The 18,437-nt window shown below is 44.3% G+C and overlaps 2 protein-coding genes across 9 annotated transcripts; one reads left to right on the top strand and one right to left on the bottom strand.

The window, feature by feature from the left end:
• Window positions 1-5,843: 5,843 nt before the first annotated feature.
• Window positions 5,844-6,519, bottom strand: LOC133899143 (uncharacterized). Its single transcript, XM_062340096.1, has 2 exons — window positions 6,361-6,519; window positions 5,844-6,290 (listed from the first exon to the last, which is right to left on the bottom strand). The coding sequence occupies exon 2, from the start codon at window positions 6,254-6,256 to the stop codon at window positions 5,984-5,986; it is 273 nt and encodes a 90-aa protein (XP_062196080.1). The 5' UTR covers window positions 6,257-6,290; window positions 6,361-6,519; the 3' UTR covers window positions 5,844-5,983.
• Window positions 6,520-7,892: 1,373 nt separating this feature from the next.
• On the top strand, window positions 7,893-14,225 carry LOC133899623 (RNA-binding motif protein 25-like). Of its 8 annotated transcripts, none has more exons than XM_062340642.1 (9): window positions 8,236-8,376; window positions 8,668-8,757; window positions 8,867-8,903; window positions 9,386-9,639; window positions 9,783-9,935; window positions 10,753-11,119; window positions 11,196-11,876; window positions 11,956-12,527; window positions 13,773-14,225. In XM_062340642.1, the coding sequence occupies exons 4-9, from the start codon at window positions 9,445-9,447 to the stop codon at window positions 14,022-14,024; spliced, it is 2,220 nt and encodes a 739-aa protein (XP_062196626.1). In that variant the 5' UTR covers window positions 8,236-8,376; window positions 8,668-8,757; window positions 8,867-8,903; window positions 9,386-9,444; the 3' UTR covers window positions 14,025-14,225. The 8 variants fall into 8 exon arrangements, with proteins under 8 accessions (XP_062196620.1, XP_062196619.1, XP_062196626.1 ...); XM_062340638.1 differs by having other exon boundaries at window positions 8,867-9,118; window positions 9,362-9,639; XM_062340640.1 differs by having other exon boundaries at window positions 8,850-9,118; window positions 9,362-9,639.
• The last annotated feature ends 4,212 nt before the right edge of the window (window positions 14,226-18,437 follow it).

Raw genomic sequence — 18,437 nt, 5'->3', positions numbered from 1 at the left:
AGCATATCTTGGATTTCTTAGTTTTTCAGATGGTGCTGTACAATGAAAAAGATGGAGAGAAGGGAAAATTTAGCATTGTCTGTCAAAGCATTTGTTAGAAAAGGCCACTGTTGATTTGCATTTGCACTAAACGATTTCCAAGACCAACATAAATTGCATTATATCAACAACTGAATCTTATTATCCATTTTTGGACTAAAATTTTTATGCTACACTGAGAATATAATTAACAAATTTTTGTTCAACTGAAAAGGATATATATTAACTTAAATGGTTGTCATTAGAGTTCAACCAGTTACTGAATAAAAGGACAAGCAATTAGTATAGGGTTTTGAAATCACAAGTTGCTAGACATCCAATATTCAAGCTCAAATGCTTAGCCTCGCACAACACTGATAACTTTTTAACTGTGAACTGAACCATTACAATTCAAAAATCAGAACTGCCATCAACTTCACAACCAATATCATGTTTATCAATATACAGTAAAAAAGCAAGAACATATTAACTGCACAAAGAGACCATAATCAAATAATGTCAGTACATTCCATTCAATCACTTAATCATTGATTCCCAATATGTAACTACCATGCCCAGTCCTTACAGTTTCAATCTATGACACAGTGTAGATGAATCTAATATTAGAAGCAATTGCCAACAGATTCTAATCGCCAGCATATGATCTAGAGATCCCCAAATTCTGCCAACGCTATTTTATCACACACAATCAAAACAGAACATTACAAAGAGACAAATATCTTAACTTGCAACCTCAAAATCAAATCAACTACTGGAGATAATGAAAAAATAAAAGACAAACAAATCAAACCTTACCAAATCAAACCACCTGGGCAGGAGGAAGGAGAAAGTACGAACGGCTACACTCCTCCATCGCCACTCTCCATTGCCGCCACTCACCACCACCGGGCTCCATAGCACCTCTCCACGCCACAAATGCAAACGCAAATGGCATTAGAAGATGATGGGAATGATAAAGATGTAACATACACAGCATTCGAACGCAAAAACCAACTGCAGCACACACCTAAAGAAGAATATGCTCATAATTTTTATGCAACACTGAGAATATAATTAACAAACTTTTGTTCAACTGAAAAGGATATATATTAACTTAAATGGTTGTCATTACAGTTCAACCAGTAACAGAATAAAAGGACAAGCAATTAGTATAGCACATTTTCACTGTATTTCTCAATGAGAAATAAGAATAACGAAGAGATCATGTATTGTTAAATCTTCCAGTAAATGCAATCATTACTGAAGAATTAAACTGAAGGAGGAAATGTGTTGATGGGGATCATGAATGAATTGCTAAATCAATCAGACACGCAATGCTTTTAGAAGTCAAACAACCACAAATCAACTGAAATGAAGGGAGAACACAAACAAACCTTTGCTAAAGACTAGAGGACTTCTTTGACTATCTCTTGCTTCTGGTACAAATCTGAAAAATCAGTCCGAGCATATCTTGGATTTCTTAGTTTTTCAGATGGTGCTGTACAATGAAAAAGATGAAGAGAAGGGAAAATTTAGCATTGTCTGTCAAAGCATTTGTTAGAAAAGGCCACTGTTGATTTGCATTTGCACTAAACGATTTCCAAGACCAACATAAAATGCATTATATCAACAACTGAACCTTATTATCCATTTTTGGATTAAAATTTTTATGCTACACTGAGAATTTAATTAACAAACTTTAGTTCAACTGAAAAGGATATATATTAACTTAAATGGTTGTCATTAGAGTTCAACCAGTAACTGAATAAAAGGACAAGCAATTAGTATAGGATTTTGAAATCACAATTTGGAAATCACAAGTTGCTAGACATCCAATATTCAAGCTCAAATGCTTAGCCTCGCACAACGCTGATAACTTTTTAACTGTGAACTGAACCATTACAATTCAAAAATCATAACTGCCATCAACTTCACAACCAATATCATGTTTATCAATATACAGTAAAAAAGCAAGAACATATTAACTGCACAAAGAGACCACAATCAAATAATGTCGTTACATTCCATTCAATCACTTAATCATTGATTCGCAATATGTAACTACCATGCCCAGTCCTTACAGTTTCAATCTATGACACAGTGTAGATGAATCTAATATTAGAAGCAATTGCCAACAAATTCTAATCGTCAGCATATGATCTAGAGATCCCCAAAATCTGTCAACGCTATTTTATCACACACAATCAAAACAGAACATTACAAAGAGATAAATATCTTAAATTTCAACCTCAAAATCAAATCAACTACTGGAGATAATGGAAAAATAAAAGACAAACAAATTGAACCTTACCAAATCAAACCACCTGGGCAGGAGGAAGGAGAAAGTACGAACGGCTACACTCCTCCATCGCCACTCTCCATTGCCGCCACTCACAACCACCGGGCTCTATAGCACCTCTCCACGCCATGAACGCAAACGCAAATGGCATTAGAAGACGATGGGAATGATAAACATGTAACATACATAGCATTCGAACGCAAAAAACAACTGCAGCATACACCTAAAGAAGAAGATGCTCATGCTGATGATGGTAAGCAGCTGACGACACGGTCTTTGTTCCCCTCTACAGGAGGCAGCCGCGGTTGAGGAGGCCGAGTGTGTGGCGCGCGGCATCAAGGAGGTCCAGAATGTTGTGGAGCGACTTCTCCTCAGCGCCAAAGATGAAGATAGCGCGGCACACCGCCTTATTCGCCAGCCGCGCTGCGTGCCCCAGCGGCAGCTCCGGCGAGTTCAGCGCCCGCAGGATCTGCTGGTACAGAGACGGCACCGCCAGCTGGTTCCGCGCAACGTCCTTCGCCCTCACCGGCCCATCTTCCCCAAGCGCGACCTACTCCGGAGGCGCGCCTACTTGTACTTCCTTCCGCAGAGGACGTTGGCCACCATCGCTCCGTTCAACCTTTCCGCATACGACCTCCAGCGCGCGGCACTCCGCTTGCTTCGCCATCCGAGCTACGTACCCCAGCGGCAGCTCTGGCGAGTTCAGCACCCGCAGGATCTGCCGGTACAGAGAAAGTACCACCCGCCGGTTCCGCGGCAGGTCCTCCGCCGTCGCCGGTCCATCTTCCCCAAACGCAACCAACTCCGGAGGCGAGCCTACTTGCCCTTCCTTCCGCAAAGCACGTTGGCCTGGATCTCGCGGGAATATCAACCATCGGCAGCGACAGGAGGACTGGATCTAGAGGAAGAAGCCAGGAAGAGCACATCACATCTGGAGAAGGAAGAGGCGACCTGGTCGAGGAGGAGGAGAGAAATGAATACGAGCGTACAGGAGCTGAGGCAATAACGCTCACTGAACTGATTCGGGATAAAAAAAAAGTTGAATAAAGTATGAGGCGACCTGGCCGAGGAGGAGGAGCGAAATTAATACGAGCGTCTCGGTGAATGTGTATAAGCACACATGTCTCCAGACCCGTGCATCTATCCATATTATCACATAGATGCACGGTGCATATGTTGTTCGTTTTCGTGACAGGTGGAGAAGACGTCTGCAAATTGCACCACCTTATGGCATGCCACGCGCCCCATATGCTGCCATAGAGAATTTTTTTTAGAGAAGTAGTGCAACTGTGAAACTTAGCAGCCAGGTTGAACCAACCACCAGTTGGTGCACTACTGCGTGAAATTTCCAAGGTTCCACACAAGTTTGGGGTATCCAGGCATGTGAGTCCAGCTCAAGCTATTTTTTATTTTTATTTTTGAGTAAAATGCAGGGGAGGTGCAATGACTTGCACGGTTTTGGCACTGGCAGGGAAACAAATCTCAACCGGTTTTGGTGGAAAATAGATTTTCTCTCAACAACGATCATGACTTTAAGTATATAGGAGTTAAAAAAATTTGGATTAAGTATGTTTCTAATCAAAATTTACAATATAGATTATCACATAAGAATAATATAATTGAAAATGATACGGTGACAACATTATAAATAAGAAGTACTACAAATATTCAATCAACAAATAAAAATATATAATATACCAAATATTGATTCAAATATATAAACAAGATCCAGATATTATAAATAAACTACATATATAATAAAAACAAGTAAATAAAATAAAAATAGCTAATGTATCTCAGCATATAATCATTATTTAAAAAAATTCTACCATTCAATTTTGACCTAAATTTCTAGCCCGTGCAAGCAATTAGACTAGTATATTAAAATGGTTGACTAAAATGGTTGACTAAATTTAAAACGATACTTGTTTATGATTGAAAGGATTGTATTTGTGTCCACGTCGTCTGAATTTTGCAGAATTCATGCGCACTTATACTACTTTCTATTAAATTCCTATAAAATGCTTGTGCTCTAAGAGGTACCTAGCTGATATACAAGCACGCTTTTTGCATGGCGTTGTGGCATGCACATGCTTTGTGTCCAAACTCCAAAGGCGTCGTCTGTTTTGAGGACTTGTTCGATATATTTTCAGTCAGATATTCTAACGCCCTGCCTTTTCTAACCTTCAAATTTGACAAGTAACATTCGAATTTGACAACAAGAACGAATGAATACTGCGCCTAGGATGTCATACGTCCGTGCGTGGTGCGTTCCCTGTCATTTCGATGACGAAGCATAGCACTAGCTACGCCATCACGACATGCCTCAGGCTGCTTCCAAAAGCCAAATTCTTCACAATACATTACACAAAAAGATGAGTTTTTTGTTTGGTGTAACTCACGTCACATAACGCAGCATGAGCAAAGCATTCCGGAAACGCGAGTTGTTTAAGGTTCACTTGCCGTACGACTCCGTATGAATATGTGTCACGCTACGCTGTGGTCGGTGTCACAAAATTGCAGTCATTTTTTTTAACCATGGAATCGCAGTCAAATCTCGTGAAATTCCACTAGCATGTATAATACTCCCTTTGTTTCAAAATATCAATGTTCAAAACTAGTCTTTGAGGATTTATTTCTCTGATTTACATTGTTCGTAGCAACATATTATAATTATAAGAAAATATTTTAAAAATGGCATATATTTTTGACCAAAGAGAATATAAATTTTTTATCACAAAGCAATCAAAGATTACAAAGTTTGAACATTAAAATACGTGAACGAGGCGAGGAGTACGAACGCTTATGGGTCCCCTCCTCAGGGTTCGAAAATGCGATTGCATACCACGAATATCGACGCTCATGGGTCAATTCACTGGCACTCGCATTTCGAAAACCGTCACTTATTGGTTGAATTTGAATTCAAATTAAAAAAATAAAAAAATTACAAAATTTGGACGAAATCTAACCGAATTCTTCAAATTTTGATCGATATTCACGATATTCGAAGAATTCACTGAGGAATGCATTTTGGTGTTGCACCGCATTTGTGAACCCTGTCCCTACTTTCTAAAGGAAATCGGAAAAGAAAGCAGGGGATGGAAAATCTGATACGGTTAAGAAGTCAACGCCCGTACTTGCCTACCAATACTATCTAGCACACAGTCCTTCAGCTTTCTGGCTTCAGTAAACCGCAACCAACAGTAGATTTAGTTCACTGCCCGAAAGCAAAGGACCAAGAAAAAAAGGCACTCTGTTCTTGTCTTTTGAATTGTGAATTCGTAACAGGCGCTCTGTTGAAACTTGAAAGGACACACACACACATGCGTCGTTAGGAGTTTGTCTAATCGCCTCGACGTTTCATGTGATGTGCTGATCCGTTTTGGTTTCGGAACTGACGGCTTACCTGATGAAACCTTCCTGTACGGCCGAAACGAGCACAGTACATCTGGCGCCTGTACGGACATGCGTACTTGCATCTGATGATCGACTGGCACATACGTAACGGTCGATAAACATGTATGCGAAGTTTGCAAAGATCGGAAATGGAAATTCGAGTACGTTTTGATTACATGGATGATCGATCGATCACAACAATCACTTGGTAATTCGTGCTTGTACTATCGGCTAGGTTGTTGATCATGGCGTGATCGGTGTGGTCAGAGCTCAGAAGGCGAGGAAGAAGCGCTTTTTGCTCCTGGCGCGGGCGATGTTGTCGGCGGCGGCGAGGTTCTTGGCGATGAGCTTCCGCGCCTGCCGGCTCTGGATCTCCACCCGCATGCTATCCGTCTTCTCCACCTTGTCGTACCCCGCAGCGGCGGCCACGGCCGCCGGCGCCGACGCCTTCCTCCCCGCGCCGACGCCCCTCTTCCCGCCGCCGGGCCGCAGCCGCGACTTGATCCCGTCGACGAGCCGCCCCAGCTGCCCCATCGTCACCATCTATCTCCTCAGAGTGTGATGGAACGTATGTATCCTGCAAGAAACAACACGATGAGGTACCTCAAGTTGTACAATCAACAGGAAGCGGAGGTCAGATGAGATACCCAGGCGGCAGGAAGAGGAGGAGGCAGTCAGGCAGAGAAGAAGCTGATGCCAAGTGACGGCGGAGAAGAATGGGCGAGGAAAATAGGAAGGTCCGGGCGCCCGGGCAGGCAAGTCTGTACCGGCGGTGGCTATATTTATGGCCACACAGCAGAACAGGATGGGACGGGACAGGACAGGACAGGACACATCAGTTAGAGAGGCTCAGAGCTTACATGGAGCCATGGAACAGAGAGGCCAAGTAGAAAACGACCTGAAAATTAAATAAAAAAGGGCTTTAATTAAGTGGCAAAGGGAGGTTGACGAAACGAGTTACTGATGTCGAGTGAGATCTTGCTCGATCGATCGCGAGGAATCAAATCGAAATCGTTGCGTGAGGAATATGGGCTGATGGCTGGTTCCGGTCACACGGATGCCTGGAGAAACGCCCCGGGCAACTTTTACTCGGGCATGAGCTCTCAGCTAGTCAGCTCCCCTCCCGGACGTGCCTGAAGCACAACCGTATCCAAATTCCATTCCGTCGCGTTCTGGCTTTAGGGTTCCAAGGCAATCAAATCAAGCCAGTTGGATCGAGGGAAATCTGGAATCTGACCGCTCGTGGATGCCTTTGAGCGCAGGAGCTTCACTAGCTCAGCTGCAACAACGGTCTCAGTTTCAGATATCGACACTTTCGGTCACAGCAGGATGTTACTGGGCTGATCAGCTCAGCTGCTGCATGCGAGCGAAGGATTTTTGGGGCTGCACTGATCTTCTTCTGAGCTCGTGATGTCAGATAGCACGTATACATCGATCTCAGGAACGAATGGATGGCTCAAAGTCAGAAGAGAAAGTGACGGCCATCGGTTCTGCGGGCTTGTATTAAACCGGCTAATGGCGGCACGCGAGGATGCCGCGGCGGCAGGTCAAAACAGGAGGATGCGGACGCTGTGATGATACATTTACAGTGGTCTTTGCAGTGACGGAATTAGACTGTCTTCAACCATATTCTCTTCATTTCGTTCCTTTCTCGATTCCTTTCCCTGTTCTTATTTCCTTTATTTCCTCTCATCTTCAACAACTTCCATTCGAGGAGAATCGCGAAGGAAAATAAGAGAGAATCTCGATCTAAAGGGAATGACCTGGGAATCCCTTCGCGACGGGAGCCGTGAAGGGAAACCATTGAAACGCTGAAGGAAACAAAAATCCCGTCATGAAGGGATTTTAGCTCATGAAGAGAAACCGTTGGATACAGTCTTAGAACCACCAAATAAATACGCTCTATTTTTTCTTCTTCCATACTAAAAAAATTGAAAGAGAAGTGCGCCCATTCGACTTGGAGCGCACACCAACGTCTTCGGATAACCTGGGCCTGGCCCAGATACCCTCCACGCAGTCACCATTTTTAGGCCCAACACGTCGATGATTAGGCCCATTTAACAAAAGCCAGCCTGATCACGACCAAGCCACGGCCTAATGGGCCCGTTCAGAGGATTTTCCCGACCCGGAGCCGTCGACCCAGTCGATCTTGATCACCCGGTCGGCCGCCTCGCCGTGCACGAACCCAACCAAACCCTCCCTCGGCTCGGCGGCTCCTCCCCCTCCCACCATGGCGGCCGTCGCGCCTCCGCCCGACAACCTCGACCCGCCGCCGTCGACTCCCCCCGCCGCCGCGCTCACTCCTCCCTCCGCCACCGCCACCCCGCCAAACCCCGCAACACCCAACCCCCCGGCCCCCGGCCCCACGGCGCCGAACCCTAACCCTAGCGTCTCCGCCCCTCCGGCGGTCGCGCCGCCGATGCCCCCAGCGCCGGTATCCTTCGCTGCCAGCTTCCGCCCGCTCGGTGTCCCGCCGCAGCACCATGTGCCGCAGTACGGCGCGGTGCCGCCGAACCCGGGCTACCAGATGGCGCAGCCGATGCAGCCGCCGGGCGTCCCAGGCGTTATGCCTCCGGGCGCCGTGCGGCCGCCGGCCATGTACGTGCTGCCGCCCCAGCCCGGCGCCTACCTGCCACAGCCATGTGCTGCGGTCCCCCATCCCGGTGGGTCCCCGATCTCCATCCATCTGCGAGACTGCGACTATGTTTAGAAATTAACAATGATGAATGCATGCATAGCCTCGCAATTGTATCTGGTGTTACTGGAGACTTTCAAGGCATTCCATAGGCTGCAGTGTAGGGCATCTGGTGGGTTTGCGGAGTATTGAGAGGATTTGTGCATTGGACGTTGGTAGGGTGTTGGTTATGTTTTAGAGGTGCGATGCTAGTGGTCTAGTGTTAGAGAAATGGGATCCGCTCGCTTGATAACGATGACCGGATATTTCTCTGCTACAGCGGTGGTCGTGCCAGCGAGAGGTGCCGGCTCATGTTTGATTCTGCAGCTATAACTGAAGCTCTAGATCATTTGCTTCCTCGCTGAGTGTGGTATGCCGAATGTTTGAATTTGAACTGGTTATATTTACATTGTCTAATTGATTTACATGCTTTAGTTCGTCTCACTGCTTAATTAGGCTCAGTTTCTTTATGTACTTAGATCCTTCAGCAGTGGCTTGTTCCAAAAACTTGCTAAGGTATCATGATTTCCTGCCGCTTAAATTTCATGTTGACTATATGTTTTTTTCCCCTTTTGGTTTCATTTACATCAATTGTTAAGAAGAAGTGTAGACATAGTGACACATTTGCTTGAGCTTTTATATTTGAGTAGTGCATTGCGATGGTGTGAGCTATACCAAGTTTTGCAAATAACCAATGCAAGTATGTTATCCTATCCATGGGGCACTGAGAGGTAAGGCCAGCTTTTCTTAGCTCCTTTTAATTTGAGCAGAATGTTGTTTTTGTCGATGTTCACTCCGGTATTCTGAACTGGCAAGATATTGCTTATCTACTCAGCTACTTCTTAATTTTTAAATGCCTTATGGTACGTTCAGCATTCCATATGTCTATATCATCTAATTCCATATGTGTTCAGAGGATTATTTTGTGCACTATGTGTTTTACTTCATGGGTAGTTACTAATGTTGTAGCATAGATGTCTGTTTCTCTGTCTCTGCAGGACTGCCTCGTTATCCTGCACCATATCCTATTGTTCGTCCAGGCTATCCTCCACGTCCAATGCCTCCGCCTGGTGTTCTGTCAATTCAACGACCACCAATGATTCCTGGGATCCGTGGTGTTCCTCCTGTGGTACCCCCAGCTGCCAGACCACCTGCTCCTGCAGTTACACCAGCTGATAAGCCACCAACTGCAGTTTACGTTGGCAAGATTGCTCCAACAGTAGACAATGATTTCCTTCTTTCACTTCTTCGGGTATGTCTTTTCTCCTATAATCTTAAGATTTCCTGTCTAATATACAAGGGTTGATTTGTGCCTATATTGGTAGGATTTTCTATTTGTGATTTAGAAATCAACCACCTGTAGAATTTTCCTGTCTAATGTTTGATCATGTTCAGCTTTGTGGACCTGTCAAGAGTTGGAAGCGTGCCCAAGATCCAAGTAATGGAAAACCTAAAGGTTTTGGCTTTTGTGAATTTGAATCTGCTGAAGGAGTCCTTCGTGCGACACGGCTTCTCAACAAATTGAGTATTGATGGGCAGGAACTGGTGGTATGTATCATTACCTCTTTCTTTGGTCACGACTTTGGTGAGTCAAAAAAAAAAAATGTGTTGGTGCATTTAGGTTCCTTAGAGGATTATAGCATACTGAACTATAGGAATTGATGCCAGCTGACAACCATTTACAAGCTGTTGTTTTACTAACTTGCATGTTCCATATTGGTCTGTCCAAAACACCAAACAGGAATCGGTTAATTTAGTTTGTCATCAAGTCACAGACATGCTCTGGTTTCTTTTGGATAGAGGGCAAAGTTTAGGAACCAAAATATGTTATCCAAATATTTTAGGTCCTAAAATGGATTGGAGACCAAAGTTGGTGGGCAAATAATAGTTTTCCTTTGTTTTTTTGGTGGGGATTGATTTTTAATATATGCAACCTGAAGGGATCCTCATGGAGTATTTATTTATGTGCATATTTGTAAGCATTTTAGTGACACTCAAGGTGATGCCCATCTCTAGTTTATACACCACTCAAAGGTGCAATTAACTGACTTCTCTGCAACTGAAAACCTTTTCTGGAGGTCCTAGCCATGTATTACATAAGTTACTAACTATTGAATGGGTCCTGCGGTTTTATTTTGCTCTTTAGCACTAATTGTTTCAATAATATACTTGCCTTAAAAGTTCTTGATAATGTAGTATATTCTAATTTCACTTATTTAAAGGGGCCATTAAGCGAGGTTTTGGTTGCAGTTTCGTATTTGTTGAGCTAACCTTTGTTTATCCATTAATCAAATGTTTATTTTTAGTAGGTTCTTAAACTAGGTTATTTACATTTAGTGCCTCATTTCATCTTCCTTTATACCAGATTAATATTAACGATGCCACCAAGGAGTACCTGAAGAAACATGTTGAAGAAAAGAAGAGAACACAAGAGAAGGCCAAAGAAACAGAAGATGGAGGTGGGGATGGAGCTATTGCTGTTCCTGAAAATGAATCATCAAAGCATGTTCCTGATGAATCAAATAAGGATACAGGAGATGTTGGAGATAAGGACAGTGAAGAGAACACTAAGAGATTTGGGATTGTTACCGATGAAGACTCTGAGGCTGATAAGGATGCTGCAGAACAAATAAGCAGTATGATTGAAGAATGGTTAAAGACTAGGCCACCGCCCCCACCTCCACCAGTTCAACCATCTGCTGATAGTTCTGGTGTAGACATGACAAAAACTGGTACAAAGTGCTGCTGATAGTGTGATTCTTTCTTTGCCTGATAATTGCATTACCTTATACTTTGTTGCTTCTGCAGATTCTGTTGATAAGAACGATGCTGACACTGATAAAAGGGCAGTTAATGATACTGAAAAATCAGAAACTGGCTCTCCTGATAAGAGAAAGGATAGAGAGCGTGATAAGGACAAACGAGACAAAGAACTTGAAAGATTTGAACGTGAACGTGAGCGTGAAAGAGTCAGGAGGGATAGAGAAAGGGATAGAGAGAAGGATCAGAAGCATAGAGAAGTTGAAAGGCTGTACAGGGATCGCCTTAAGGAGTGGGAATCTAGGGAGAGAGAGAAAGAATATCAAAGAAAACATGAGAAGGAACGGGAGAAGGAAAGAGAACATGAACGCAGAAGGGAGATCATGAAGCAGGAAGATGAGAGTGATGAAGAGGATACTAGGAAAAGAAGGCGAAGGAGTAGTAGCACACTTGAAGATAGGAAAAGGAGGAGGCAACGTGAAAAAGAGGAAGACTTGGCAGATAAAGTAAGAGAGGAAGAGGAAATTGTGGAAGCAAGGAGGCAGGCTGTAGAGTTGCAACGGCAGGCAGATGAAGCAGCTGCGGCCGCTGCGGCCGCTGCGGCCGCTGCAGAATCTGCTACACTTATGGAGGTTGATGGTGATGATGAAAAAGAAGAAAAATCACAAGTCAAGACAATTGTTGTGGAAGGTGATAACATTGCCAGCTTTACTAATGGTGTTGGTGCTGGTGAGTGTGAACGCCTTTTTTCTCAATTATCGCAAATGAAACATTCCAAGTTCATTCTTTCTTTTTTTCGATTTTGCAGGTGATGGAATTCATAAGGACAATAGTGGTGATGAAACAAGCATGACACCTGGTCAGATCTCAGATAGCAAGCAAAATAGCAATGCTCCAGCAAAGAAACTGGGTTTTGGGCTGATTGGCTCAGGCAAACGGACGTCTGTTCCATCAGTTTTTGCTGAAGAGGATGACGGGAATAATGATGATAAGCGGATGAGACCTTTAGTACCTATCGATTACTCCACTGAGGAATTGCAAACTGTGCAGACCAATTCTTCTACTGGGCCAAATATTGTAGCAGCTGCTGAGTTTGCCAAGCGCATCTCAGTTTCAAATTTGAAGGAAGAGAAGACTGAAACCGAGAGGGATAGGAGTAGGAGATCCAGTGATAGATCAAGCCAAAGAGATAGAGATCGAAATGATGAGGATGTCGCTCGTGTCAATGATGAGCGAAGGGAAAAGATGCATGATCGAGAGAAAGATAAGCCCAAGTCAGGAAACAAGAAGATTTTGGATGCAAAACAATTAATTGACATGATCCCAAGGACAAAAGAAGAGCTTTTTGCCTTTGATATTAACTGGGCGATATATGACAAGGTGAAATCAAATTTATGACCTTGCATTATTTCTAACTTGGAAGCTGAATAATCTTGTGTTCTTTCATCTCTTCTCAAGTTACTTTCGGTACTTAGGCAATTAGTACATGCGTATTATTCAGTTGATGTTACTACGACTTCCTTTGTGTTTGTAGGGTAATCCAATAACGGTTGGTGCTGTTTTTGTGAGTTTCTGGTTGGAATATACTTTTTAACTGCCCTAAATTGTTTATTCATCAGTATGATGTTAAACCTGAACCTGTTAGATCTTCATTCCACCCAGTCACATGATTCGGGGTCGATAGCATGTTCCACGACCCCGGGATGTCGTCCCAAATTGAGGGTCGGGGTCGAATAGGGAATCGAGATCAGGTGGCACTCGGGGAGCGACAAGGGGCGTATCTGGCCTGGTGTGACGGGGCCGAAGATCTCCATTCTGCCAGGAAATCCCCCTGGGGGATCCGAGATGGTGCACGGCAGGCTGCTAGGAATCGGTATCAGATGGCGCTTGGGCGGGCGCGGGCCTAGGGGCAGCAGCAGGAGTGAAGCAAGCTGAGGCAATGGGTGGTCGAGGTCGGAGCGGCAAGGGCGGGGCCGGGGCTGGCCGGGGAGGGAGGAAGGCAAGGAGGTCAGGTTAGGTGGGGGCTGTGTGGTTGGAGTTCAGGTACTAGGGCATGGGAGGACGGGAGGAGCTGGTAGTGTAGTGGGCTGTTTGGGCTTTAGGCTTTACTTGGAAATTGGAGTGGACGGTGGGCTAACGAGCAGAGTCTTGTACCACGTATATATCTACTGATCAGCTGTGGCTAATATTCCTCTATAAACATCTTAAAGAAAATTTAATATTCCTCTAAAAGAATGGATAATTAATTATTTAAGTGTCATTGACCTCAAGCTTTTTCCCGGGGTCATCGACCTGGAATCCTTGGGGTCACATACCGTGTCGTGAATTGTCGTCCTGAAGAAGTATACCCCCTTCGTACCACACTTTTAACAGGTGTTGGCCTGCGTCCCGCGACCCTGTTTCTTGACCCTGGATTTCTGGTGACTATGATTCCACCCATAATTCATTAAGAATTAAATGATGAATTATCAACTGTTAGGTTACTGTGGAAGTTGAAATATACATTTTGTTTCTTTATCCCTTGTCTACGTTATCCAATTTATGTTCTTTCACATGTATTTCTGTTATATGTTATGTTGGCAAGTTTTATTCAACATTGTAACATCATTCATCTTTTGATGCCAGCATGAATTGCATGAGAGAATGAGGCCTTGGATTTCAAAAAAGATAATCGAATTTCTTGGCGAGGAGGAATCAACTTTAGTGGATTATATTGTATCTTGCACCAAAGATCATGTCCAAGCAGAAAAAATGCTGGAGCTACTACAGTCAATTTTGGATGTTGAGGCAGAAATGTTTGTCCTTAAGATGTGGAGGATGCTTATATTTGAAATCAAGAAAGTCGAATCAGGACTATCAGGAAGCATAAAGGCATGAGGTTCAGCCTATTATCCCGTATAACCTTTCTGATTTACTTCTCATCAACTTTGTTCTCACTTGTAAGCTCATACTGTACTACTAGCATCAAAAACCATTTTAGTGAGATTGAATTGATGGTTTCCATTTCTTCCCTTGTTCATTGTAGAAATGTATACGTGAACCGATGGTATACTTTGCATAATAGCATTTGTTCTGCAATTCTTGTGGTCACGCCCCCTTTTACTGTCTGATGGATAATGAAGAATATCAATGCCGGCAGAGGGCACAAATTACTACCGAATCCTATCCACAGTTACATACATTATCTGTGTGTACAAGTTGCTGGTAGTTTAATTCTCTCAAATCCATGTACGTTATCTTCTTTCTGTAACTGTGGTAGGCTGGTAGTATCTGGGAACTTTTTGTGGTATGGGAGTCCAGAGTAGATGAAGTTTTGGCTCTATTCAAAAGGGTGGGTTCAGGGTTGTTTTCTAAGGTTATCTCTAAAGCTATCATATAACCAATAGACAATACTAGATAGGAACTTGAAAAAATAGCTACTTTTTTTAGAGAAGATAAAAAAATAGCTACTGGGACGTGCACTCCGGGCAGGTACGCTCGAGTGTTCGCGCATGCCTCGATGGGTGGGCCTGGATTGTTCCATACTGTCTGATCCAGATGAGTTTGCAGACCAGGCAAAAAAAGGTTGCAATCGTAGGGAAATTTCGCCGTGAATCGGGCCCTCAAATGTAAGGAAATTTCGCAGGCAGAAAAAGGATGTGACCGGCGCTTGGCTGGATCCTTTGCCGCTCCGGCGCCGCCCGGCTGCCGGCCTCCAGGGAGATGCAGGTCGTCCCATGGCTCCCAGTCCCAGTTGTACTTTGTTTCCACCTCACCACATGCTTTGTTTGGCTACGATTCGGATGGTATCCCAACCCAATAATTCTAGGAAAAATGACAAAAACCCAATTGCAAGTATGGGGTTTGTCCTAAACCCCTCTGCATCTAGTTTCTTGTCGGAGTGTATCCCACTTTGATGTTATGCGGTTGGACTCGGCACGTTTGAATGATTACCATGCCTGATTAGATGAAGCTGAGATGTAAGTTCATGATTTTAGTATCAACTTGACATAAGAATAGCACAAATGGAGGATTATGGTGTTCTTTTTACCCGCACGAGTCAAGCTGAAGCCACGTTAAAGTGTGCGCTACACAGGACACTCAACGCCGGATCCGAAGACAAGGGGGTATTTGCAACCACAAAATACTTGCAGGGGAGACTGACAAGAAACTAGATGCAGGGGTTTTGACAAACCCCTTACTTGCAAGTGAGTTTTCGCAAATTTTCCATAATTTTAATCCCGTCCATCATAGTTGGGAATTTTTTTATCGCAAGGGTACGGGGATGGAAAATCTCTCTTTTTCAATAGATTTCCTGCCTGATCCTCATTTAAGGTTTCGAGTAGGGATAGAAATCAGGGGCTCTTCCCCTGCCTGAAGATACTTTTGTTCCATTCGAGAAACGGGTATGGAGGGACTAGCTTTGCTTGCTTGCTTCCTAATCAAATATGCCCTATCCCCGCATCAATGAAATTCACACAAGCGGCAATCATCCGAGCAGATTCTACACGGGGAAAACATATATAAGATTGTTTTGTGTATTCCTGCCTCTTGGTTTCTTGGTTGTAGGGAAGGCCAGATCCTTAAGGGACTTGTGTGTTATTATTGCACATAGATTCCTCTAATCATGTGTAGTTCCCCAAAATTATCCGATTGTTCTCATTTTCGTGTTCTTCAACCCTATTTGTTATGAACCAGTTGTGGCTAACTTTTCCCCCTCCTTTTATTTATTGAGCTTCCTCCCTGTAAGCAATATTCTTATATCATCTCCAACCATTTTCTCTTTATTTTGTTCCCTTTTCGATTCTTTTTTCGTTCTCATTCTCTTTATTGTTTCTCATCTTCAACACTTCTCTTCGAAGGGATTCATAAAGGAAAAAAAAGAGAGAATCCAATTATTGGGGATGATCTCTTGCCCCCTTTCGTATGGCAAGTCGAAGTCTACCGATAGCTAAACACTAATGGGTGTTGCAGTGGTGTTTCAGAAAATGCAGGTGAAGACCAGGGGTACCTTCGGTCAAAATCTGAAGATTGGCCCATAACCCCCAATCCTTGCGGGCGAAGGGCACGACGGACCTTCGATCGAAGCCCGAAGGCACGTCTACAATTCTTGCTGCCCACGTACGCGAAAATTGCGACAGACCTTCGGCCGAAAGCCGAAGGTTGACCGGCGATTCCACTTACCGAAGGGTGCAAAGGTACTGGCGTACCTTCGGTCGGAGGCCGAAGGTCGACTCACGGCACCGGAGGACAGGAGCGAAGGTCGTGGCGAACCATCGGTTGGAAGATGGAGAGTGCCCTCAGCGTAGCCATGAGACTGGCTGAAGATCACAAATGGACGTCGAGGCCCACTTAACTGCCCAGGGTAGAGTTGTAATTATGCAAATGTACTTGATTGTATCATAATGCTCCCGAATATGCCAGGAATGTGGCAATTGAGGGGGTTAAACTGTAAATCCAAATGTTGGGTAGTTGGATACGGACTATAAATAGGACCATACTGTATATGAAGTGATGAGAGAAATCAAGATCACTTACTCATAACACGTGTCACACTCAGGAGCTTTCGGTCTTCCCCTAGAACAAAGGCCGTCTTTGGTTGGGGTTAGCGGTTCCAACACCCGTCTTAAAGAAAATGACCTAGAAATCCTTTCGTAAAGTGAGCCATAAAGAGAAACCGTCAGAGCACTGAAGAAAATAATAATCCTTTCGCGAAAAATTTTTAAGTCGCGAAGAGAATCCGTTTAGTATAATCTTAACCCGTGACAGAGTAGCCATGGTATCTGATAATGCTTCATCATATGATAGGGGCGTTCTGTTTAACCACTGTACCTTGGGAACTACCTAGCTAGCTCCCAGAATCCTTGCCATTGAAAATTCCGATCCCCCTTAGCGTCTGGAGCAAAACACTCGCCGTTGACTCTATCGGTTGTTCTGTATCGTGTTAACCTGCTACGGCTGCTAGTCAGTTATGGCAGGTAACAGCTCAAATTCTTTAAAACTAAGAAAATTCAAAAATTCAAAAAAGATAAAAGAGTTTAGCAAAACTAAATAAAAATCCTAAGTGTGTATGTGTGTTTTATACATATACACATATATGTGAGTATATGTGCTATATGTATAAATACATATATACATTGAGGGCTATGTTTTTTTTCTTATATATATATATATTTGTGTGTATATTTATGTTTGATTGATTGATTATGTGAGCTAATATAAGTATATGTGGTATATATATTATACTTATAAATATATATATGTATATACATGAGAGAAATATGATAGACAATTAAAAGACTGAATCCATCTCTCATTCTTTTTCTCCCTGATCTAGCCTAGCCTAGCTGGCATTTTCCCTCTCTTCTTTCTCCCTTTCCACAACCCACTTGGAATGCTGGCCCATTCTTCCTTTCCCTCCCTTTCTCCTCTCCCCGCCTGGGCTGGAGCCAGCCCAATGCCTGCTCGCTCGCGCCTTAGCCCATCTACACCTGCGTCCGCACGAGTCCGAATGGCAGGCAATCTCGAAGCTTCCCGCATCGAGTCCGCATGAGTCTCGCGACCTGCTGCCGCCCTATCCCTAACTAAATTGCGCTTAAACGCGAGATCGAGTACTGATTTGAGCCACCGTCGCCATGGATTCAAGTCGAGCTTAGACTCTATCTCTAGCCCTCCCCGTCTATAAATAGCCGCCCCTTGACCCCTTTCATCTCTTCCTACGCCCTTTTGCCTATCAAGCCGAGGTGAATCCGCCGCTAGATGGTCCATGCACAGAAGCTTCGAAGCCGCCTGCCTCTCACTGCTAGCTCTCCACAGCCATTGCCGACGAAGATGTGCCCTCGGCTGAATTCGCGATGAGCCCCTAGCTCTGTCCCGCCGCTCGTCATCGGCCATAGCACACCAGAGCATCCATTCCATCGAGTTCCGAGAACCACCGCCACCTCTTCTCGCCACTGGATCATCCTGCCACCTCTACGACGACACCAACGCCCTAGGTGAGTCCTCCATCCTCCAGTTGTGCTTGTTCGCCGCTCATCATTGCTGCCGACGAGCCGGAGCTCAATTCCTATGAAACTCCCGCCGAGCGCCGCTGCTCCTGAGCTTCCACCGTCGTCGGACACTTCTCTCAGGCTGCCATCAACCCGAGCCGTTAGATCAAAAACAAGTGGTCACGATTAGATCTTCTACTTACTCCTTCAGCACCCAATCCCAAACCGCCACGTGGCCAACTTGATCCTAGTCAACCTCTTGCCACGTCATCGAGCTGAGTCATGCAGCCACATCGGCCGTTTCGATGATGTGTCGTGCCAC

This window comes from Phragmites australis, chromosome 18, assembly GCF_958298935.1.
Source record: "Phragmites australis chromosome 18, lpPhrAust1.1, whole genome shotgun sequence".
NCBI lineage: Eukaryota > Viridiplantae > Streptophyta > Magnoliopsida > Poales > Poaceae > Phragmites > Phragmites australis.
The sequence above is the reverse complement of the archived record's forward strand: the minus strand, read 5'-3'. Positions and strand labels throughout refer to the sequence as shown.